This window comes from Daldinia loculata (genome assembly GCF_022478755.1).
Source record: "Daldinia loculata strain CBS 113971 unplaced genomic scaffold F4817scaffold_64, whole genome shotgun sequence".
In the NCBI taxonomy this organism is placed as follows: domain Eukaryota; kingdom Fungi; phylum Ascomycota; class Sordariomycetes; order Xylariales; family Hypoxylaceae; genus Daldinia; species Daldinia loculata.
In genome coordinates, this window is record NW_026054918.1 from 168527 (window position 1) to 191979 (window position 23453).

The following is a 23453-nucleotide window of genomic DNA, read 5'->3' on the forward strand; positions in this document are numbered from 1 at the left end:
GTCCGGTCTTGGAGTCTTGGAGTCTTGGGAAGATATTCAGGCATCGAACCTCATTTGTCAGTTGAGTTTGATATCGACCAGCTTGTCCCTTTCGATTTAACCAGATTCGTCCACACCTTTTCCTTATTAATATGAATAAAGCCGATGTGACCATAGACGGCAATGCCATAATTAGCCAATCAGCCCCAGATAATCCAGATTGGACTATTCCGTACGGAAAAGGGTATTCTGTAATCCGTGGTTTGGGTTGTCATGGGATACTAACCTTGCTAGACCTATTCCTCCCCATCTTGTTTACCAATTATGGTCTTTATGCTGATTATCGTGATAGGTCTAGTAGCAAATTGAACGTCATTTCTGCATCTAACTATTTTCCTGAGCTAACAAGCTTGACATGCACATTGACCACTTGGGTAGCTACTAGTATCGCTGATCAGGGTACATAGTAAGTAAACTGGTCTGATGGCGAACTTCATGGGTCCCCCAGCAATTTGAACTAACATCGCAACCCTTTTATGATCTTATCCTTCTAGCGCGGCTGATCTGTATCTATCTCTCTGCGAAATCGAAATCATCGACCATCTTAACATCTTAGCTAACCAACGTCTAACCCGAAGCAAGGGAGAATATGTATCCTCCGGATTTCGCATGGTGCTGGCGCAAAGCTTGGATGCTTTACATACATATTAGTCTCGTTGAAACGTGAAGCGTTCAACGGCTCGGCAACCGTACTCGTTCATGTTAATGCAGTTCGTCCGCTCGGCCCTATGCCACTCATTGCTACCGAAGACCCCTGGCCCGCCTAGTTTAGGTCATAACATGATCTGCCTTAACATAAGGTCACTTGATGTCAAATCGCGACAGACAAGATTAATGATCATAGTCTGATGGACGAATAGGAAAATAGATCTTGGATGTCTTCGATCCCAAGGCCATAGAAACTAAACCTACAGGCGTAGAAATCTCCGGCGACTAATGAGACTCTAGAATACTCCCGACGTCAGACATGAATGAAATTCTATGTAGTTAATCGAGTTGTCATACTCGAGCCTTGCCTTGGCCGTCTTAGGCCGGCGTCTCTTGAGACTTCTTTCAGCCCCTGGGCCGATACGGAGTATTCATCCAAGAGTTTGGGTCCAATGAAATCTCATAGCCTACTTCTTACCGCAAACGACGAAAATTGGTGGTGAAAAAGGAGAACGCTACAGAATATCGCGGCATACCTACCTAAGGTACATAAAATATTATCAACCTCCCATATCAAGAATTATCTATCGATAGGTAAGTATGCACAAACTCCTGAGCTGTACTCATATCCGAATCAAACCCTTACTGTAAACCCGGAAATGAGGCTTAATACAGTAGTTAGCAGCATCCCAGAGTGGGGGCCTTCAGTTATGTATGTATGTAACGTAGTGATTTGTGGAATGTGGCCTGCCTTATTTGATTCGGCTCGCTTTTTTTCATTAACACGATACCAGTTATCCGAAGCTATGCGCTACCCATATATAGAAACCAAGCATAAGTCAGTTGTCTTAAGGAGAAACTAGAAACTCGCAGTTCAATAATGGTTTAGGAATATGTAGCGAAATACCGTTCTCTCTTAGCTCTAGCTCCCTTGTGATAGATCTTCGAGTCCGTGCTCTTCACTCATAAGCGTTATCCAATAGGAACATTTAGCACATCCCCCCCCTTTCCATAGTAAAATTGGCCGCACATTCTGCTTCACATGATTCAACTTGCCTGTGTGTGCCTTCATATGTTTGTATTAGATCTAGATTTACTCACGTGTGGTACTATATGCGTGTAATGATTCGGTATACGAATTCCATCACCGTGATGTAAGATTAAGATCGATTAATCATTTCTTTTTTCGAGCAGCGCTATTTTAGAAGGTAGTAAATAAATCGTTAAAGGACAACTTATGAATTTTATGCTATGTCATGTATGACGTGTGATCATACCGCAGTTTGGGTCGAATATATAAAAATGAGTCGTCATATGGTGTTATACCTTATGAAGTGGCATGCATGCATTATCTTCTAGCTGTACGTCGTAAGGCCACACCCAAAGAAAACGATAATGCAAGGAACGCCCGCGGAAATATGCATAGCCAAAGCGCGGGAAGCCAAAAAGGGGTATAAGATACCATAAGCGACCCGACATCGCTAAATGTTTGCATCTTGTAATCTAGAAAAGCTCTTTGTTAGAACTTAGCCCTAAACTCGGCTCAGTATTGACAGCAAGATGTCTCCCATTGACCAATCATACCCCTAACTACCCCGCTGACAAGCCCGTAAGGGTTCCTCGGATCCCTTATGGTGGGCTAGGCGGGCGGGGAGCACACGACATCCAAACCCACAAGTGCTGTCCAACAACTGCAACGACCGAAATCGTGAACTGTCAAATCTATCGGCAGACTTATTAGCTGTTCTTCGTGCTGGATATCGTGCCACTTTTCTAGACTTTCCTGCATGTGTTGTCCTTCTTAGTCTATTACGTAGCCGCAGTAGTGGCTTGTCTAGACTCCCGACATATCCGTTGCTTTTACATACTTCGTACATAAGTTGGAATACTACCCCTCTAGACTTTAAAACTCTATCTCTTGATCTCTTGCTCTTCAAGTTAACAATACCAAATTTGATACTTTGAGACGGTTCAACGACGTAGTCGTATCTAACCTTCTCTTCCTACTCAAACCTCTTGACGATCGCGCTTCCGAGCAGCGATCACCACACACCGTCAAGACGTTTTCCAATCTCCTTAACTCGTAAGCTCCCTTCACCGACTTCTAGTCCAACTGTGAATACTTAAAAGTTAGAGTCTTGTTTTCTGACTTGCCATGTAGCGTTCACCACCCGTACGCCGGAGCCCGCTGCTCTTCGCCCGGAGGCGCAGCGGACTCGCCCTTTATTCAGTAAAGGGTTGCCCAGATACCTCAATTCTAAATCTATCAAGGCATACCGCCAGTAACAGAAAAGCACCATGGCACCGCACGCCGAAGCAGACGCGGGGGCCGCGTACGGGAACGGAAACTCGAACGGTACCGACAACTCGGCTTCATCGCCATCCAGCAATCTCTTCACGGTCAGCTCTCCCAACGTTACCTACACCGACAATGAGATCCTGTCCAAGTATACCTACCGGACCACCAGCGTCACCCAGGATGCTGCCGGCAAATATGTAGCTACGCCTAAGGAGATGGTCTACGACTTCAAAGTCGACCGCAAGGTGCCTAAGGTTGGTATGATGCTTGTCGGTTGGGGTGGAAACAACGGCACCACCGTGACCGCCGGTATCATCGCCAATCGCCGGGGCCTAGTCTGGGAGACTCGCGAGGGATCTCGTGCAGCCAACTACTACGGGTCCGTCATCATGGGCTCTACCATGAAGCTCGGTACGGATCCCATCACCAAGCAGGAAGTCAACATCCCATTCCACGACGTCCTTCCCATGGTCCATCCCAACGATCTCGTCATCGGCGGGTGGGATATCAGCAGCTTGAACCTCGCCGACGCTATGGACCGTGCTGCCGTGCTCGAACCTACTTTGAAGACGCAGGTCAAGAAGGAGTTGGCCCAGATGGTTCCTCTCCCCAGTATTTACTACCCCGACTTCATCGCCGCCAACCAGGAGGACCGAGCCGACAATCTCATTCCCGGGAGCAAGGCCTCTACGGCTCACGTCGAGAAGATCCGCAAGGATATCCGGTAAGTTCCGACTTGCACGCCTATATATATATGATATGACGCTTTTATTAATCTGAAAAAAAAAATGAAAAAAATAGCGACTTTAAGCAGCAAAACGGCCTAGACAAGGTCATCGTGCAATGGACCGCGAACACGGAGCGCTACGCCGACATCATCCCCGGCATCAACGACACGGCAGACAACCTCCTCCAAGCCATCGAGCAAGGGCACGAAGAGATCTCCCCCTCGACCATCTTCGCCGTAGCCTGCATCCTCGAATCGACGCCCTTCATCAACGGGTCTCCGCAGAACACATTCGTCCCCGGCGCCATCGACCTCGCCTCCCGCCACGGCGCCTTCATCGGCGGCGACGACTTCAAATCCGGCCAGACCAAGATGAAATCCGCCCTCGTCGACTTCCTCATCAACGCGGGCATCAAGCTGACCTCCATCGCGAGCTACAACCACCTCGGCAACAACGACGGCAAGAACTTGAGCTCCCAGCGCCAGTTCCGGTCCAAGGAGATTTCCAAGAGCAATGTCGTCGACGATATGGTCGAGGCGAACTCGGTCCTGTATAAGAAGGGCGAACACCCTGATCACACTGTCGTGATTAAGTACATGCCTGCTGTCGGCGACAACAAGCGTGCGCTGGACGAGTACTACGCCGAGATTTTCTTGGGCGGCCACCAGACTATTTCGTAAGTCTTTTCCTTTCCTTTCCCCCCCTCCCCCTTCCCACCCTGTTCTCTAACTCCCCAGCTAACCCTAACCCCCCACCCCAGCATCTTCAACGTCTGCGAAGACTCCCTCCTCGCCTCCCCCTTAATCATCGACCTAGTCATCGTAGCCGAGATGATGACGCGCATCAGCTGGAAGCTATCCTCGCAGCCCGCGTCCGAGTTCAAGGGCTTCCACAGCGTCCTCAGCATCCTGAGCTACATGCTCAAGGCGCCCCTGACGCCGCCCGGGACCCCCGTCGTCAACGCGCTCGCCAAGCAGCGCGGCGCCTTGACGAATATCTTCCGCGCTTGCGTCGGCTTGGAGCCCGAGTCCGATATGACGCTTGAGCATAAGCTGTTTTAAGCAGCAGCTATACTCGGCGTAAGCGTGATTCTTGGATTTTTGGAATAAAGGGATTCGTCCCGCCACTCGCTTTTATTCTTCGGTTATGGCTTTGTCCAGTCGCTTGTGCCACGACGTAACCGCTTTTTTGGGAAAATCTCTTTTATGGATATAGCTCAACGCTGCCAGATACATATGCATAGGATCTCAACATCCTAGATAACGAGAAAATCTACTATAAATAAATTACGCATTTATCTATTTCCTGAATTGTGTACTGTCCTGGGACTCGTGACTCATCTCGATGTGATGCTATGTGAGGGCGTACGTAGCAAAAAGTACCTAACCTATTGTAAATGTAACAGATCAGGAGGTTTTCCCCCTCCCGAATGGTATCTCGACCCCTAATCCCTTGAACGCCACCGCTATGCTAGTGTAGATATATAAAAGGTGCGAAATGCAGCGCTATGCAGATGATTATTTTAGTCCAATTAATTGCCTTATCCCTCGTAGCAGCAGGACGCCCGTTTCTAAAACCACGACCTGCTTTCCCTTAGCCGTTTGTAATTATTGTAATTATTACCCCTGAGCCGGCTATCATTCTCCGGCAACAGATCGGAACCGCTCGCCGTGCTCATGCGGGTGCCGGCGCGACCCTTAGTGTTACCGCCCACCTCCTCGAAGAAATAGTGGTTGGCGGCAGCCGAGTAATTCACGCGCCAGGGTACCACCAGTCCCGCCGTGTCCGGGCCGTGGCCGCAGCTCCCCGATAGCGCGACGCTGGGAGGCGAGTTGACGGCGACGGTGAATAGGTTCTGGGGCTCGGTGTAGTCGCTCACGAGCCCTTGGCGGAAGAAGGCGAGATAAAGCAGACATGCTACGTTAATTGCGAAAACTGCGCCCAACACAGCGTAGAATATTCCTTGCCATGCTTGTACGTGCGAGGATGTATACTGTTGGGTGCGCATAGACGCCTTGAATGTCTCGTAGACACCCGGGTACATCTCGACCTTTGGATAATCCCAGCTCATACGGTAAGTCGACCCGAGAGTCCCGGCGACAAGAGTCGATGAGGAAAGCACTGCTAGGGCTTCAGCCATGGAGGGTAGGAAGGGGTCAAGCGCCGGTTCGCGTAATATGAGGTTCGTCATGATGCGCGCGTTGCTCGCATTATTGTTCTGCACGCCACCGTTAAGATCCATGGAAAGGCGCCATTGCTCAGCTAGGTTCCTCCAGTCGATAGAGGGTTCAGGGGGATTTTTAACGTCGTCGTTGCCCGATGAGGCGGAGTACGAGTCGGTGTCCTTAGGATCCTCGCAATGTGCCCGCATGAAGCCGCCGGATATGCCCGAGACGTCGAATCGAGTCGAGCACTTTGGTGTTACCCACGACCGCATCTCACAGAGCGTGTATTCAGCAACAGCGTTCGACTTGGCTAATACGTATAAAGACTCCGAGTTGGCGACTGAAGTATTGGTGATCATGTTATAGTCGATCGGGAACTATTAGAGACGTTAGTCTGAGGATCTATTATACAAGCTAAGAGCTCTCAAAGCAGGGGGAAATGGGTTCTGACCAGTTGAAAGACAGGGGGTCGACGGTGGTACTTAGGACCCCATCGAAAAATATCATCAACTACGGTCCTGTTGAGCCATTCGTCGTCAACCGGGGGCGGGACATCATTGAACCAATCTTCCACGCCGGTTTTCTGCCCAGGTATCTCGGTGCCCTCCGTTCGGGCGCCAGGCCAAGTGGTGTATATGAGAGGTGCTAACTCGTCGTGGGCCACATTGACACACATGACATTGACCACAGGTGAAGCAACGCTGGCACGGATTGAGTATTCGCCGACACCAGCTAGATCGTCGGGTTGCAATATGTCGTTGCGCGGGTCTGTCGCAGCCAAGTAGACGCCCGCATGTGGCATCGCGAGCGTGACATTATTGATGATCCTGTTGTGGGATTTTAAATTAAGCTCCGGGTTTCCGAAATCGGTCTCGATCCAAGATGATACCATTGTTGTGTTGTCGAATAGACTATGCCTTCCCACAGGCCTCGAGGCGAGGTTGTCCATCGTTGAAGTCTTATTATCGTGGATAGCTTGCCATTCTGTCCTGGATGGGCTGTTAGCTAGAGGTTGGTAGTATTGAGGGAGGGTAACATGCATGAAGGTAAGTAGATTATGATAGGACTGTCCCGAGTATTGGACATCGAGACAAGAGGGCGCCGAATTGTTCGGGTCCATGGTCAGGTCGATGGGGGTCGAGCAAGCTTTCTGTACGTAGAAAGGGTTCGCATAGGAAGCTTTCACCAGCCCTTCCAGCTCGCGATTCTCCCACCGACCAAACATAAGCTTAGGACTTACCAGGGCGTCCGACGCCGTAGTGTAAAACAGGGAGCAAAGAGTCGCAAGAAGACTCACACCACCTAAGAGGGTCATCGCCGCGTAAGGAACTCCTTCCCAATAAGTAAGTAAAGATCCCGGTTGCTAAACTCATTAATGTTAACAGTCAAAAAGAGGAGTGTACATAGTTGTTTACTTACGATGACCCAATTCCGCATCGTCATCTCGGCAAGAGTAACGCCCTTCGCCTTTTTGATAAAAGCTCTTCGAGTTAGGACTTGGCCGAGAAGAGCGACGTAGACCGTGACAAAGGATATTTCAATGGTCTTAGCGACTAAGGTGCAAACAAGGGTGGCTGTCGAAGGTGCCATCTTCCACCCCTCGCTAGATGATATCCCTCTTCCATATCGCGGTTGGTAGATAGAAGTTATAAACCACAAACCGCTTAGAAGTGTAGAGTACAAGGACAATAAAGCTAGAACGACGTATTCCCAGCTCCAATGCTTGATGTATACATCCCGCCTTGAGTAGCAGTCGAGGGGTGGTCGCTCTAGAAAATCGGTTAGTATCAAATACCGTAGGCAAAGCACAAGAATGAACTCCAAATATACCGTATCGCGCAGCGAGATCGTCAATTTCGATGTCGCTGCTATCATCCGAGCTCGCACAGCTCTCTTCCGGGATTTCGCGTGCGTTGTTGACCGAGCCCATGGGATAATTCTCCGTATCGCGATTCTCCATCTCGCGATGTGGCGGTGCGGCTTGGTGATCTTCTCTAATCTCGTCGTAATTGCCACTAATACGAGAGAAAGAATTGCTTTTGAAAAGCGTTGTCGGAAGAGAACGATCCAGCATTTCTTTGAATCTTGTGCGGCGCAGGGGTCCAGGTTTCTCAAGATTAGCTGTAGCAGAATTACCAGCTGCGATACCAACTTCCGTTCTGGGCTGCATGCCGTGTTTGAATAGCCGAGATGCGCGTTTGTCGTCGGCCGTGTCAGTTTTCCCTGTTACCAGGGGGTTGAAAGGGGAAGTTGGTTGGTGTAACGGATAATTCGATATATCTTCTTCGGAGATATCTTGTGATTTTGTTGTTGTTTCTCTGGACGTCTGGGGAGGCAGTACTGGTGGCTGAGCGGCTGAATGAGCAAATGCTGGTTCATTGCCAGCAATAAAAAATTCCTTCTGATTACGCCAGGGTGAGAATATTGATGGTAGAAAAATGGGCACCTCATCAGCCAAGTGGGCATCCGGTTCCTGTGCACTTTTCTCCATGACCGGTGATCTGCATTTAGGTATCATAGCTGAAGTTGCTCTTTTACTGTTAAGGTGAACAACCTTGACGGAACCGGTCAATTCAATGATATGGAAAAGGCGACAGCAAACATTTCAGCACAAAGCCGCACAGTGCTGAATAACCACAGCAACAGCAAGATGGTTAAAGCCCCGTTTTCTTTCGCTTTTTATCCACTCACTGTAGAGGATCAACTGCGGATAGAACCCGGCAGAGGAACGGGATCCTGTGGTGGGTGTGGCAGAGACGGACACGGTTACGGTGCTTATCCGCTACTCCAAAAACACGATAATGTTGACGATCTTATATACCTATTTAACTCCATTGCAGTTATTAGTCTAACTACCTGTTATGACTAAAAAGCTTGGACTTATTCGGATACCAACATAGCATCCGTGGCGCAATTTAGGTATTTATGATTATTGATTGCTCAGAAATGAATTCCAACATTTAACAAAGACAACAAATAGGAGTCGATAGAATACTGAAAGCCTGCTCCTGCTCTTAGAGAGTTGTCAGGCCATATTCTCCCCTTGCTGTCTCTAAAGTAGGGAGATGCTGGAGCTGCGCATGCTGTAGGCTAGCCGGGATAAGTAAGAATCCATCGCGTTGGAAGTTTGGACAAGGGCAGATAGCCTTGCTTACACTAGTGTATAAAGATGAAGGAAGGGATAAACACGCTGGCAGCGCATCGTGGCACTTGCATAGAAAAGAGCTGCATGGAAGAACATTAACTAAAAGTTTAACACAGCCAAAGAAAGAACATCAATGGGTGGCGCCTATGTACCATGTATCGTGGCCCCTTTCAATAATAGGTAATCATGGTTCTCCCGCCACGGTAGTGCAATTTTTAGTATGTACATATGCATGGTGTCTAAAAATAGAATAAGAGTACGGATCCGTACCTAGGTACGTCCCATCGAGAGCCTCATGATCATCTCCTTACATAAAGACGAATCGCAGAATGCTATTTATAAGAAGTTGATTTGATAAAACCCAAACGAGCTAAATCTATTTTTGCTACATATTGTGTGCATCCGGACTCGGCTATCTTGTGTGGTCCAAGCCGCGTATCTAATTGTTCCTAGTACAGACGAACTTCTTAAGCCACATCCAACAACTACACTACCCGTAAGCCACGCCCTTGCGTACATACAACTATCATTATGATAAATGCCGGGAGAACGTACCATAGGAAATCCTTGGAAGTAGAGATAAATAGTGTCAAGATGTGGACTAAGATAAAACTACCTAGCCGTGCCCAGTAGCCAAATCAAAACCCGGGCCCCTCAATGGTGGTGATAGTAACATGTTCAACCACCTTTTCATCGACAACACCTAGTCGACCTAGAATGCAATCGGTATCTTTTGTACGCGGGTGGCGCTGTGGTGGTGCTGGAGATGCTCTGCTTCGCAAAGGCTTTGCTGCAGGCGAGGACAGAGACGACTTGCTTGAAGAGCCAAGCTGAAAAGCCAATAAGTGCATTGTGCCGACGACGGCTAATAAACGATTGTGCGAAAAGCGCAATACTTTCTCCTGGTCGTTGAGAGTTTTCTCTTTTTTCAAGACAAAATCGATCCGGTGTTTGAGGTTTGGCAAATTTGATAGGTCCAGTCGGCTTATGAAGTTCATGACGTTACTGATTTTATGGCTATTTGTAGTGATTACTTCCACGATCCATTGGAACTGGGTGCGATCATCCTTTCTGTGTGGTTGGATTTTGTTGAAAAAATCGCGGGCATATTCGTTATCGCGGCTGACCTGCTCAAGTATCCTCACGAACACCTTGGAGGTTTCTGGGACATCAGTGAGCTCTCGTGCGATCTTACAGAAATCCCATACTGTTTTCAGATCGCTTAGTATAGTAAATGGAATCGTAGCAAGATCCATGCTTGCTAAGCAGTAAGTAGCGAAGGATTTGGCTTGAGAGAGAAATGTTCTCATCCGCTATGTATATAGTTAGATAACTTATGCAACAACGAAGTTATCTTTTTGACCGTAATGTTGACATTGTGATAGCTTGTATGCTGCATAGGTATGTATTGTTTTCCCTTGAAATTATTTGTTTTTTATCTGAAGGATGCAGAATAGGTGATAACCTACGCGTCCTTTGACGAGCGCGGCTGTGAAATGCCCAAGAACCAGGGCTCCACAGAGGCTTTCGGTGAAGAAACTACCTAGATATATGATACATTATAATATTGGGATCGTTGGCTACAGGCCGTGACCCATTAGGCGGCTGCTCATAGAATCCTTCAGGTGGCTACGGGAATATTTTCAGCAGGTGAGCGGTAGGCATTAAGACAGGTAGTCAGTGCTTGAAGCCTTGTAGCTTGTTCTGGCAGTGTGTTTCTAAGTTCCGAACTTAGATTGGCGTCATGGATTCCTTTGAAATGAGAAGGAGATCCGCAACTAGGTCGTGTTAAAGAAACAAAGCCATGACGGAACTTCTCTCGTGATTGCGCCTCTAATAAGGCAAATAGCTGCTAGCCTCGTCCACAAGCTCCCGTGTTAAGATGGACGAAACAAAGAAAAGGTAAGTTTGAACTTCCCAATTGGAAAGATGTCATCAAAGTGCTGGTCTTGCCTCTATTATTATTGGATATTAGTTTGGACCCATTATGCCAGGCGCTTGATCTAGCCGATGATACCTATTAGACAACCGATGGGTGGCAGGAATCCTTTCACAATGGTAGATACCACGGACTCATCGGTAGGAAGCCACAATGATGGGTAACACTACCCCTTTCACAGTCCCTCAGTAATATAGCCACTTCAGGAATTATGACAGCTTCCTAGATAGTTATGGTGAAGTACTCTCTTTTGACGATCACCACAACTCGACATGATCACGCGGTAAATTATTAGAGTCATTATGGTAACTCTACTCCTAATTCTCAGAAAATATCGAAAGTACCTGTGTACTCAATAAAAAGATGCTTCTCTGATGGTGACAATGATATATCCTTCAGTAGGTCTATACTGCACCAAAGCAGGGAAGAGAACCACTTGGGTAGCTGACGAGGGGGGCCATACAACCTCAATGGTATTTATGTGTGAGAAGAGTTTGAATCCTAGAACCGCAAAACTCTTCCCCATTTCCTCTAAAATAAGTATGGAGCTCTCTTCATTTCCTTTAGTCCGGAAAGGTTGCAGAGCATCCAACAGGTCAGCCACTGTTCTCTTGATATTGTCGGCGCGTGGGTCACCTTCTGCCAGCTTATTTTGCGGGTATTGACCTGCCAGAACGGTAGCAGTCGTAACGCGCCAGGACTCTAGAAGAAGTGGCGGATCTAAGTGCAAATGTTAATTGTGTCCTCGTCCTCTGACAGCGGCCTTTCAGTAACTTACGGTTCTTTAGAAGCGCTGTTTGAAAACAACGAACAATATCGACGGGAAGAAGGGTCGTCTCTGCTGGACCTCGTGGGTCGACTCGAGCCAAGAGGACCCTCGCAATATATGTTCTAAGCGCAGTTATTCGATTAGTGGTGTCGCATAATTGAGTTGACCACTGGCTGCTGGAGTGATTATCGGCTGCGCCTAGCATGGCATGTATCTTGTCGGTATCCACGGTTGTTGCATCGACCGGTTGAGTGTGAAAGTAGTTGAAGGCAAAGGCCTTGATTAGTGTTTCCAATCCGGAAAATTCTCGTCTGAGTTCTTTGTGGCCGACTGCCTGCAGTAAATGGTCATGCACGTATTCAAGACGCGGCACTTGCTCCGGAGTTGTTGGCTTCAGATTTGGTCGACGGCGGTGTACTAACAGGAACACAGCGGAAACGATAGCTGCGCTTGCGAAGGCACAACCTATCGCAATACCTGCTACAGCGCCTGATGAGTACATATCGTGCAATTCTACGAGTTGTCGGTGCGATTGGCAGAGGTGATGATTTCTGATACAAGCGGCTAGGTGGAAGGCCTAGATGAGATCTTGTTGAGTCTGAGTTGTATAAAAAAAAATGGCTGGAACTAGGATAAGTCTCCAGAAAGTGGCTTATGTATATCTGGTACCTGCCAGGATCCTAGATGAGACATCTGGGACAAAGGACGTGTTTAATATGTATTAGGTAGCCACAGGCTCCCAAAGTTAGGTTAGAGTTCCCTACGGAACAACGAAGTTGTCTCCATGCTGTTTGGTTCTACCTTGTGACAGTATTTCAAGTCTCACACCATGGCCCCACGAGGTATTGACATGATTATTGGGATAGATGTGGGCATGAGCGGTAAGCAAACTTCACCGAGTGATTGGTGCATTAGTGAAGATAATGTTTACCTTCCAACCGATTCCTACTGACGTTGGATTGTAAACAGGTACGGCCGTGGCTTATAGAACATAGATTGACTGCTTCTCTTAGTGAGCCTGAAGCAGTTGCCATATTCTCGGTCAGGGAGGATCAAATCAACCTTCAAGTAAGCATTTCTCCATCCATCTCCATAAGATAGAGTCTGACTAGACATAGGATGATAACAACGTACTCGTTGTAGATGCTGGGGGTGGCACAATAGTGAGCCGACTACTTTTAAGCGCGATTTGTGCATTTTCACTCACATTTAACAGGACATTTGTCTCGCCAAGGTAAAGGTATCGACAAAAAACGATATTCTATTGGCAGAGTTGAAGCCAAACATTGGTAAGAAATTGCTATTATGAGGTTGGACAATTACTAATCCTGGCTTTAGGTGAGAACTCTGGTTCCACGTACATCGACACCCAATTCCAGCAGCTAGCACTCAAAGAATTGGAGAAGGCTGGCCATGAGCGACTGGGCGGCGAACCGGTAGAGCTAGCTTGGAGAATGATGAATAGTGAAGAGTTTCAAAACTATAAACATGGGTTCACTGGCCATCGTGACGACAAGGACGGTTTCTTTGTGAAAATACCTAAATTGGACGGAAAGGTCTCATTTGAGGAAGCTAATATCGCGAATGGAGAGTTACGCGTCAGATGGTAAGCCCCTTTGTGCCTGTCAGTATGCGATACTAGGTACATCTTGCTTACTTCAAGGCTGCAGGGGTCAATTGAAGTCAATGTTTGACGAGCAAATTAAGGACATTGAAGATAATATTGATGAGATGGTAATGGATGGAAAGCGCGTTGTTGGTCTTCCCAGTCCTTAACGTCCGTTTGTTAACGACCTGCTAACAGTACTGGTTAACAGGATCATATCATTCTCTCTTGGCGGCCTTGGATCTTCCCCATATGTCCAGCGGCAGCTTCAAGCCCGATTCAGAAAGCAGTCTTCATATCTCCAAAATGCTTCCTTTCACCTATCATCTAAGCCACAGCTTTGCGTAAGTCAAGGTCTTGTATATGAACGCGTGCGCAGTCTTTACAATGGGTCATCTACGTCCACCAAGCTGTGTTCCCAAGATTCTTTCGGAATCATGACACGGGTGGAATATGAGGGCTGGAAATTGTCCCATAGATTGGCAAAGAAGCAAAATGGAGTTGAGAGAAATCAGCTCGATGGGGGGCGTTTGGTTAAACGTGTAGACTGGCTGATTCGAAAGGTAAGAGCTTCACTTCATAAGATTGATCATGCCTAACGCTTATTATTCGCAGGGGGATGAGACGAAATCTGGAGATAAATTTACCAGGGAACTCCGTTGCAGATTCGAAAATAATTTGAAGAATTCTGACCTTGTGGGCGATATCTCCGTGGTAAGCTCGTCGGACGAGAAACCACCTGAATTCTATACTTCTAATAATGGTTCGCGCTATCCTCTATGGTTTTCAATATACCTGACCGTTAACTAATACTTATACAGGAGTTCAAGTACTTCAAACCATAAGATGCAACTACTCAGGCTTGAAAACTCGCTCCAAGCCTTGGTTTAGCCTAATCAATGGTTGCCAACAGTTTAAATTTAAGGTTGAAGCGACAATGGAAGACCGGGAGGTCAAGTTTGAATGTTGTATGTTACATTCGTTAATTTCCTAGTTTCGTCACTAATGCTAATGCTAATGGCAGTATCGTTGGACGGCAACCCAATATCTAAGACTCCGGCCGCCGTTCCGGTTTCAACCGTGCCTATCGAATCGGATATCCCATACTCTGTGGTAATGTCAGCTTAGTCAATACTGTCAGGTAACCTGGGAATTGTGTGTTTGTTTGGTAATTACTAGTGTGTAGCTTGTGATTATGATTTCAACACAATCAACCAGATTATCAGGAATTTCATTAATATAATGTCTTTGACATCCTTATCAGTATGTATCGGCTGTGTGGCATTATCCTGTAAAATTCGGTCTCGGGATCTAGATAGCCTAGCCCTTAAGTCTCTTGTCTCCCACGGCTAGGGGACAACAGTCAAATCTGGGAATTATAAGGAGAGGAATCATTAACTTTCATGATCTAATAAAGTTGTGATTCCTCAAGACATATAGAGCAAGGACCTTCTGGTCACATCAGCGTAATCTTATCTATGTTCATAGTTCTTATGATTTAACAGAGCTGTGCTCTTAGTACTTGCTCGTATCCTCGATTATCTGTATTTGTTTCGTTCAAGTGGAACCTTCTCTGGATGAATATCACCCCTGGCTATGCGGTTATACCAATTATTAGACTTCCGCGTATAATGCATGCTGCTTAGGTGTTTCGAAATCATTCGTGGGTATATAAAGTAGTTTTTAAAGCATAGCCTAGACGCACCATACGTGCTAATCCATCTCACCCATAACAATGTATTATTAGGTACCTAGGTAATCAGTGGTGGCTTAGATATAGGGGTAAGACTTAAGTAAAAAACCCGCATGCTCGAGATCACTAAACTCTTGTTCAATTATGAAGCAACATATCCGAGTAATGCGTTAAGCAATCCAGAAATATGCCTTAGGTACCCGAGGTTGGTTTGTCCTATTACCTTTTTTTGCTTGCGAAAACCACAAGTGTTCGAGTTTTATCTTTTGTCGGAATTATTTAATGCGAAAACTGGGAAATTTGGAAATAAAAGTGAAGAGAAAAAGTAAAAATGGCAAATGATACAAATACAAGAAAAAGGGACAAAAAGGTGAGTTCGAACCTGGCACTTGACCTGAACAAATTGGCCTTTTTGCCGCCCTGACTCAAATTCGAACTCGGATTTTGCCCTTCATGTCCTTAACCACTAGACCACGGCCATGTTGGCAAAGCAAATCTCGGATTGGGGCTTCGTGACAGGAGATGTGCTTAATGCATCTTTTAAACTTAGCATGCGCGTGATTTCGTTGCCTGGTAACCGTCAAATTATTACCTACCTAGGTACCTAGGCAACGACGTATTTATGATCAAGGCGTTCAAGTGTTAAAATAATCTTACGACATGTTTGGCACGTACTGCTAATGCTGAATACAGCATCATCTTCTATGGCAACTCCTCGTGTATGGGAGTTATTATAAAAAAATACTTAAGATACCTACCTATTCTGTCTAGCGATCGAGTAACTGAGCACGACTTAATTACGTATCTAGGCTCAGCCGACCTGAGAATCCGTCTACCCTTTTACAACCTGATCTTGCTTCCAAGAATGCCTAGCACGATAGGGTTGCTGTGACTTGGATTATTAGTAGAGATACTGGCACACATTACACAGTGACGTACAGGTCACTCTCCGGACAAATGGAGATTTTTCCGTTGTCAGAGTCGAACTTAACATCGCTCTTAGACGTAGAAAAGCTACTCGTGTTGGACTTAGAAGGCTGGATATCGATGCCCAAGATTCTCATCCCAGACTCAGCCGTCTTGCTAAAATTATCAATGGCTTCCTTACTAGATTTCTTGGCTTCGCTCTGGAATGTTGCCTCGAGGCCGAGACCGAGGCCGAGGTGACGAGCATCGCCGACAAATTTGAAGTTCTTGCGAATGCGACGGTGGTTCCAATTCCCACGAGTGATAGATCCGGTGTTCGTTGTGGCTATGCTAATAGAAGGAGATTCAACCTCATCGTCGTGCCAAGGTCCGCCAACTCAGGAGGCCAACCACTAGGATTCTTGGTTTGGGCAGAGATCCCGATGAACTCACGCGATATGAAGTAGTGCTTATACGTAATTGAAGAGCAAAACACGAGGAACATGGACTCGACGAGCGTTTGCTTATGAAGCCTTAGGCCAGTTATATTTAGTTCTAATTGGCAGTTGCATTAGGTTCTCTTGTCCAGTTAAAGCAAGATATAAACGTTATAAGTTGGTTATATATGTAAAGTCCCCTTCAATCAACCCGCATTCCTCTGAATCAAGCTATATTTAACTTGATACGTCTCATTCGGTTGAGACTAATAATATGTATGATCTACCTCCCTATATTATGTCCTACACCCTGCCCTCGCAGAACTCGTCAGGATCCAAATGATTTTTCAAAGCAGACTACCATGCCCATTAAAATCATCTCATGGAGATATTGGAAAGGCCAAAGGGCATCTTTAGCCGTGGCTAGATGGATGGAATCGGTTTAACCACCCAACGTGCCCTGTAAGTGAAGCAAAGCCTATATTTACATCCTCCCCGTTGTCGTTTATTAGGCCATGCCTCATGTGTAATGACGCGTATATAAAGGAGCTGTCACCGCTTCAATGAGATGGAATTTCGTATGCACGTCTCGACAATTAAAACATCATCGTGCAGGTCCGATTTTCGCAGTCTTTTGTTCTGATTGTCTCGTTGCCCGTTTCCAGAATTGCTCCATAGTTGTATTGAGGTGGAATCCACCACGTTATGTTCGTTCAAGAATCATGTAATATTCATGATGTCTCCTGGTGATAGAAGTGATTGCAATGTCGCGGTGGCCTGGATGCTAGAATCCATCCCTCCCAGCTTCGCCATCGTCGGGAATACCGTTCTTGGCCGGCTTTTGAATCAATCCCTTCTTGTTAGCCTCTTGGATCGCCTGGACAAAAATGTTGCCCATCATCTCGTAGCCCTGGACTGTAGGGTGAGAGCCGTCGGGGCCGATCTCGTTTACTGAGGGAACCCCTGAAGCGCCCTCACTAGGATGCATCTCAGCTAGAACGACGGGTTTGCCATCTGCTTCGAACTTCTTTATAATATCCCGATATTGTTTGTTCATGTCCAGGACCTCGGTCTCGAGGTCACCAACCTTGTTCGTGAGCATCGTGCTTAGGATGACTGTCGATTTATCGGACGCTGTTAGTAAGTAGTCGATCATGTCTTCCATCTGCTGTCCCACTTTGTCGACATCCTTATTCTGTAGAAGATTGTTGGTTCCCAGATTTATGAGGAACACGTTGGGTAGCATCTTGGGTACGGCCTTCTTGGCATAGTTGTGCATCTCCTTAATCTTCTTGCCCCCATACGCCTCAACGTCGTTATCCACAAAATCGCCTAGTCTCACGGAACCCACCATGTTTACTTCATAACCCAGGTCAACAAGTTGATCACGCATTGGCTTTCGGAACCCCAGATAGCCAGGGGAGGTCTCTCCCTTAACAATGGAGGCGCCGAGAGCCATTATTCTCAGAGGAGCATCGCTAGGGCTTGCGGCAGATTTTACACTAGTTGGTGTAGCTGATGTAGAGACATCTGAGGACGAAGTCGATTTCGATGTAGTAGACGCAGCTTTAGTAGTCTCAGACGTAGAGGATGATGATGTGGTGGAAGCTGAAGTCGATGTTGGCTCAAGCACACCGACTGCTGTTGCCGCTGTACTTGTGGCCACCAAGATAGTCGATGTTGGTGAAGAGACAGGGGCTAACTGTTCATTAGACTTGGATCCATCAGATGAATTGCCAGCATGAACCACGCCCGTCGCTGCAAGAGCTAAGCCGATAAACTTCATGTTAGTATACACAACTCAACTATATATGTTTCATAATTAATGATAATAATAATACGAATTTCAAAAACGTACCAATTACTACCACCACTCCGACGAGGAGGCAGCTGACGGCCGTGAAAATCGCAATTCCTTTCTTGGATCGTATAAATGCCAACCGTGAGGTCCGCGGCGAGGGGTCTTGAACCTTCTCCATATCGTCCAAGGCCATATTGTTTACCCAATATTTAGACGCTCCCGAATCTATGGAGGCAAATAGGAGATATTATTTCAACCTCTCCCCTATAATGTGTCTAGATCATGATGGGCGTGGGAAAGAGATTTGCCAAGGTGTTAGCTTGATGCTCGCCAGGGTTCCGATTCAATCCAACTTCTTGATTTGACAGTAAGACGCCACATCCTATGCCAAGCAAGGCGTGTTTGCCATACTTACCTATCTCACCCGGATACCGGCACGCGACCTATCACGATTTAAGCTTAATAGACGCGAGACGCGGTGGCGGCCAATTATGAATAGTTTCAATGCTGCCTAGGTAGATAAACATTGCTTTTCGGAGTTTAACCAACCAACCCATTTCAACGTCGATACGAAATTAATGCCATGTAAGTCCTTTCAACAAGGCGTGACCAGTAAAAGTCATATTTACTTTAATAATAATCGTTTTGGGTTAAATGTGGTTTGTTAGTATGAGGCGCAGCGTGTTTATACCCCTGGTATATTCCCTCGACGACAGCTTTAATTATCTGACACGCCTTTGCTACGCTTTATTCTCCGTTTTTCGCTTCCCTCGTAGCAGATAAAATACCTAATTCAATCGGTAAGGTACTGTAGTTCATTGTAATTTTCCCGTTTTCTAAACAATTCACGTTATTGAACATACCACCATGACAAACTCTGAAGGATCAATGGTGGGAAGCGAGAAATCCCCTTGCCACCTCCAATGGGCTCTCATTCCAGGATAACACTGTGCTGGTAACAGGGGCTAATTCCGGTTAAGGTATCAAGCAGCGATCAAATATGCAGCTTTAGGCGCATCACCTTTTATCCTAGCTGTCCGATCAACCGAAAAGGGTGAAGCAGCGAAAGCGGCTATCCAACGAGAAACAGGATGTTCCGGCGAAATTATCCTTATGACGGTTGATTTATCGACTTTCGCGTCTGTTAAAGAATTTGCCAGGCGCTTGGACCAACGAGTATCGAAGCTCGATGTACCTAGCTCTTCTTTGTGCTGGTATCGAAAAACCATCATACTATCGTGTCAGATAACAAGGATTACGATAGGCGTATGATGTGATAAGGGTTTTAAGATTTAGGTTAAAGCTATTTACCAGCTAGCCATCCGTTATATTGTATATAAAGGAACCTTAATCCTTAGTTTCCTCTTAGATTAAAAAAAAAAGCAGGCGTTAATAATTTTCTAACATATACACGTTATATGAGCTATCTACCAGCTAGTCACCTGTCACTCCGAGGTGGTCACATACCGAGGGCTGCCCATGACATATCGGTCCAAAAGGATATGAGATCTGCACCCAAGTTAGCGTATTATCAAATACGCTCCTAGTCTTGCTTATTCTCCCGAAGCTGCGTGCGAGCACTACTGAATCAGATCACAATGCTCTACCGCATCTATGCTTTCTCAATAGCTTGGCCTCTCACGTAGTTGAGCCTGCAATGCTCCCAACTGGCCAAACTTTGTTAGAGAAGCTCAATCAATGACCCTTTTAAATTTGATATTACAGCTCAGTATTATCTAGTGAAGCTAGCCGCATTCTTCGCCATACAAGGGATTATCGAGCAGCTTAAAGAGCGTGGAGAAGCTGATGGAATAATCATCAATGCCTGCTGTCCCGGCTTGTGTAAAACAAAAATGCCGCGCGACTTTCCTCTAGTCTATAGAATATAATGAACATATTGTACTTTCTCGTCGGACGAACTGCCGAGGCTGGGAGCCACACTCTCGTCAGCGCTACCGGGTTGGGTCCAGAGAGCAGTGGGAAGCTGTGGAGAAATGACAAGTATACCGAGTAAGTCATCGCAACTATGATATTTATTTTTCCTAACATACATTTTAGGCCGGGAGAGGTATTAGATAGTGAACGTGGCCGCGAACTCTATCGGGAAACCTGGCACGAAATTCTGTCTATTCTACAAAAACATCTTTAACGGAGAAGGTTGTAGAGTTCCTCTCATTAAAGAGGAGAGGTGGTTTAAACTAGAATATTTATTTCAACTATGTCTTATACCCGACCTAGTAAGGTTGTTTCTTAGAGTTTTATATCTGTCTATAACAATGCTACCTATGCCTAAGAAACGGACAAAGTCCCCGATCCTCGGGAAAGTTCCAATATGGACAAAGCATATGAGTGTGATGTTGGTTATATCCAACGGATCATAAACCTAGGTGAGTACAATACTACGGAATGATGGCGCATAGGATATATAGAGCACCTCCCTCAGGCATTGCTTGATTGTAACAAGGGCTGTAAAGGGCTTAGAATATAATCAGGATTATTAATAATTTTCTAGGGTTTTAAGGTCTTTAATTCTCCCTTTCTTTTTAAAAAAAAATCTCAATTTATTTATAAATAATTTAAAATATATATTTTTTAATTTAGTTAAGTTTTTATTAATATATTAGCTTTATTTATATATAATTGTATAATTTTATAATATTTTTTATTTAATAAATTTTAAAATAATTATTTTATATTTTTTATTAGTTATTTTCTTTAACCAATAATTTTTTAGCATTATTGTTTATATAATATCATTTTTCCTTTTTTTAAGTTTATTTTTAAGTTAAAGTTTTAAATAAAAGGTATAATTTTTTTTGGCAAAATTTAAAAGTTTATTAATTTTTTTAAGTTTTATTAATAAAATATTAAAATTATTTATTTAACGTTTTTATTATTAAAATAATTAAAAGGTTTTTAAGTTTAATATTTTTTAATTAACTAATTTTTTTATTTAATTAAATATTTTATATTTTTTTAAACTTATATAAAGTTTTTAATTTTATTTATATAATATTTTTTAAATTTTATTAGAATTATTTTTTATAAGATTTAATTAAAATTAAATAATGTTTAATTATTAATACAATAAGGTTTAATAAATAAAGCGTAAAATAAATTATAAATTTTTTATTTTTTAAATAAATAAAGTTTAATAACAATAAAAAAGATTATTTTTTAAATTTTAAAAAAGTTTAATATTTTTTTATTTAATTTTTTAATAAATTATTTTATTTTAATATTTTTATTATTTAATATAATTAATTAATTTTTTTTAAATTTTGGTATTTTTTTTTATTAATTTAATCTTTTATATATTAATAATTTTTTTTTAAATATTATTATATTTTGGTATAAATTTATTTTATTTAATATATATATAATTAATTGTTTAAATTTTAAAAAATATTAGTAAATAAATTATAAATTACAAAATAAAAATTATAATTTGCATAAAATAATGTTATATATAATAATATTAATTTTAAATTATTATATATAAATTTTATTATTAATAATAAATTTTTTTAATTAATTATTTTATAATTAATAAATATTTAAAGGTAAATTTTAAAAGTTTAATTAAATTATTTTATTTAATTATTAATTTAAAAATAAAAAATTATATTTATTTATAATTTAATATTTATAAATTTAAAAAAGTTTTGTTATAAATGGGCAATAAATTTAAAATCTTAATTAAAAATAATATTTAAGGAAATTTTATATAATCTTTAATAAAATTTAGTAAAAATCTTAATTAAATCTGTAATTTTTTTTTTATTTTAAAAAATATAAAATATATTATTTTAATAAATAAATTAATTATAATTTAAATAAAATTACAATTATTAAACAAAAATAAATCAATAATAAAATTTATGGTAATAATATATTATAATATATAATATAATTTTATAAATTAAAATAAATTATATAAAACATATTGGTTTATTTTATTACATTAATATTTTAAATATTTTTTTATAAAATTTTATATAATGGTTTTAATATTAAATTATTAAAAATTTTATATAATAAATTTTAAAATCTTATTTATTTTTATATATTTTATTATTAAAATATTATATTTTAATTTTATAACCTTTTTTTAAAATATTTAAAATATTTATAAATATTTTTTTTTATATAAAAAATTATTTTGTAGTTTAAAATTATTGCTTAAATTATTTTTTTTTTTTATATATAATAAATTATTTTTTTTTATTTTTTTAATTTATTTTATAAATTTAAATAATTATTTTAAAGTTAAAAAATTATTTAAATAATTTAATATAAAAATAACCGTTATTAAGTGTATTATATTAGGATTAAATAAATGTAAAAAATGTTTTTTTTATAATATTAATATAATTGGTTAATATTTAATTTTCTTTTTTTTAAACTAATATTATAATAATTTAAATAAAATATTAACCTTTTTATTTTATTTTTTAAAACGGTAATTAATAATAAATTAATATAATAAAAATTATTGCGTTTATTTTATTTGTTTTTTATTTAAAATTTTGGTAATTATAAAGTAAAATAAGTTTTAATGGTTGGAAAATATTTTAATTTAATATTATATTTTTTTAAAATAATATTTTTATTAATTAAAAGAGTTAATAATTGTAAATAATTTTTTATTATATATTTTATAATTTATTTTTATTAAAATTAATTTTTAAAAATAAAAAGTTATAAGTTAAAACTTTTTTTTTTATTTTTTTAAAAGAAAATAATTTTAATAATAAAATCTGAAATATTAACTTTAAAAAAGATTTATAATTTAAAATTAAAATAAATAAAAATTGGGGTTAATATAAATTTAGTTTTTAAATTTTTAAAAATTTTGTTTATTTTTAGTATTTATTTTTAATCTTTTTTATTTCTTTTATTAATTTTTATAATAAATTTAATTATTATTAAAAATTTTTTAATAAATTATTTATAAAAGTTTATAAAATTTATAAATTATTATAATTTTTTAAGATTAATTAATAGTTTTTATTTTATAATATATTTAATTTTATTTTTAAATATAGAAATATTTTAAAAATTAATAATATAGTTTAAAAATTTTATTTTTTAAATTATTTATTTATATTTATATGGGATAATTGCAAAGTAATATGCAGTAAATTTTTTTAAAATTTTTTTAATTATTTTATTATATTTTTTTAAATAATAATATATATAAATAAATTATTAATATATATTAATAATTTATTATTTATTATATTTTTAAAAATATTATTTATTATAAATTAAAAAA

General features: G+C 41.6%; 8 protein-coding genes across 8 annotated transcripts; 3 read left to right on the forward strand and 5 right to left on the reverse strand.

Moving 5' to 3' along the window:
- Positions 1-2736: 2736 nt before the first annotated feature.
- F4817DRAFT_250924 (myo-inositol-1-phosphate synthase) lies at positions 2737-5034 on the forward strand. Its single transcript, XM_049299162.1, has 4 exons — positions 2737-2770; positions 2849-3710; positions 3788-4390; positions 4475-5034. Exons 2-4 carry the CDS (start codon positions 2986-2988, stop codon positions 4773-4775), a joined length of 1629 nt encoding a protein of 542 aa, XP_049155313.1. The 5' UTR covers positions 2737-2770; positions 2849-2985; the 3' UTR covers positions 4776-5034.
- Position 5035: 1 nt separating this feature from the next.
- On the reverse strand, positions 5036-8779 carry F4817DRAFT_250946 (uncharacterized protein). Its single transcript, XM_049299163.1, has 5 exons — positions 7710-8779; positions 7299-7648; positions 6920-7242; positions 6331-6868; positions 5036-6256 (listed from the first exon to the last, which is right to left on the reverse strand). The coding sequence occupies exons 1-5, from the start codon at positions 8395-8397 to the stop codon at positions 5285-5287; spliced, it is 2871 nt and encodes a 956-aa protein (XP_049155314.1). The 5' UTR covers positions 8398-8779; the 3' UTR covers positions 5036-5284.
- An 883-nt stretch (positions 8780-9662) lies between these two features.
- On the reverse strand, positions 9663-10280 carry F4817DRAFT_368302 (uncharacterized protein; the record flags this gene model as incomplete). The annotated part of the gene is made up of 1 exon (XM_049307222.1): positions 9663-10280. One exon carries the CDS (start codon positions 10278-10280, stop codon positions 9663-9665), a length of 618 nt encoding a protein of 205 aa, XP_049155315.1.
- A 1035-nt stretch (positions 10281-11315) lies between these two features.
- On the reverse strand, positions 11316-12234 carry F4817DRAFT_368303 (uncharacterized protein; the record flags this gene model as incomplete). The annotated part of the gene is made up of 2 exons (XM_049307223.1): positions 11316-11683; positions 11742-12234. 2 exons carry the CDS (start codon positions 12232-12234, stop codon positions 11316-11318), a joined length of 861 nt encoding a protein of 286 aa, XP_049155316.1.
- A 327-nt stretch (positions 12235-12561) lies between these two features.
- Positions 12562-14466, forward strand: F4817DRAFT_319692 (uncharacterized protein; the record flags this gene model as incomplete). The annotated part of the gene is made up of 9 exons (XM_049301095.1): positions 12562-12613; positions 12721-12800; positions 12851-12895; positions 12949-13021; positions 13071-13338; positions 13550-13901; positions 13954-14101; positions 14160-14306; positions 14363-14466. The coding sequence occupies 9 exons, from the start codon at positions 12562-12564 to the stop codon at positions 14464-14466; spliced, it is 1269 nt and encodes a 422-aa protein (XP_049155317.1).
- A 1405-nt stretch (positions 14467-15871) lies between these two features.
- F4817DRAFT_319693 (uncharacterized protein) lies at positions 15872-16442 on the reverse strand (the record flags this gene model as incomplete). Its single annotated transcript, XM_049301096.1, has 3 exons — positions 15872-15917; positions 15971-16283; positions 16349-16442. 3 exons carry the CDS (start codon positions 16440-16442, stop codon positions 15872-15874), a joined length of 453 nt encoding a protein of 150 aa, XP_049155318.1.
- A 716-nt stretch (positions 16443-17158) lies between these two features.
- On the reverse strand, positions 17159-18368 carry F4817DRAFT_319694 (carbohydrate esterase family 3 protein; the record flags this gene model as incomplete). The annotated part of the gene is made up of 2 exons (XM_049301097.1): positions 17159-18141; positions 18233-18368. The coding sequence occupies 2 exons, from the start codon at positions 18366-18368 to the stop codon at positions 17159-17161; spliced, it is 1119 nt and encodes a 372-aa protein (XP_049155319.1).
- Positions 18369-18460: 92 nt separating this feature from the next.
- F4817DRAFT_361430 (uncharacterized protein) lies at positions 18461-20324 on the forward strand (the record flags this gene model as incomplete). The annotated part of the gene is made up of 7 exons (XM_049306407.1): positions 18461-18487; positions 19059-19149; positions 19182-19389; positions 19700-19817; positions 19861-20049; positions 20103-20185; positions 20234-20324. The coding sequence occupies 7 exons, from the start codon at positions 18461-18463 to the stop codon at positions 20322-20324; spliced, it is 807 nt and encodes a 268-aa protein (XP_049155320.1).
- Positions 20325-23453: the final 3129 nt, after the last annotated feature.

Bases quoted from the DNA above. Each gene is read 5' to 3' on its own strand.
- F4817DRAFT_250946 (XM_049299163.1), bottom strand. From the start codon at position 8,397: ATGATACCTAAATGCAGATCACCGGTCATGGAGAAAAGTGCACAGGAA. The intron at 7,243-7,298 runs GTAAGTAAACAA...TAATGAGTTTAG, and splicing joins CGATGCGGAATTGGGTCATC to CAACCGGGATCTTTACTTAC. The intron at 6,257-6,330 runs GTCAGAACCCAT...CGTCTCTAATAG, and splicing joins GACCCCCTGTCTTTCAACTG to TTCCCGATCGACTATAACAT.
- F4817DRAFT_250924 (XM_049299162.1), top strand. From the start codon at position 2,986: ATGGCACCGCACGCCGAAGCAGACGCGGGGGCCGCGTACGGGAACGGA. The intron at 3,711-3,787 runs GTAAGTTCCGAC...TGAAAAAAATAG, and splicing joins AAGATCCGCAAGGATATCCG to CGACTTTAAGCAGCAAAACG. The intron at 4,391-4,474 runs GTAAGTCTTTTC...CCCCCACCCCAG, and splicing joins GGCGGCCACCAGACTATTTC to CATCTTCAACGTCTGCGAAG.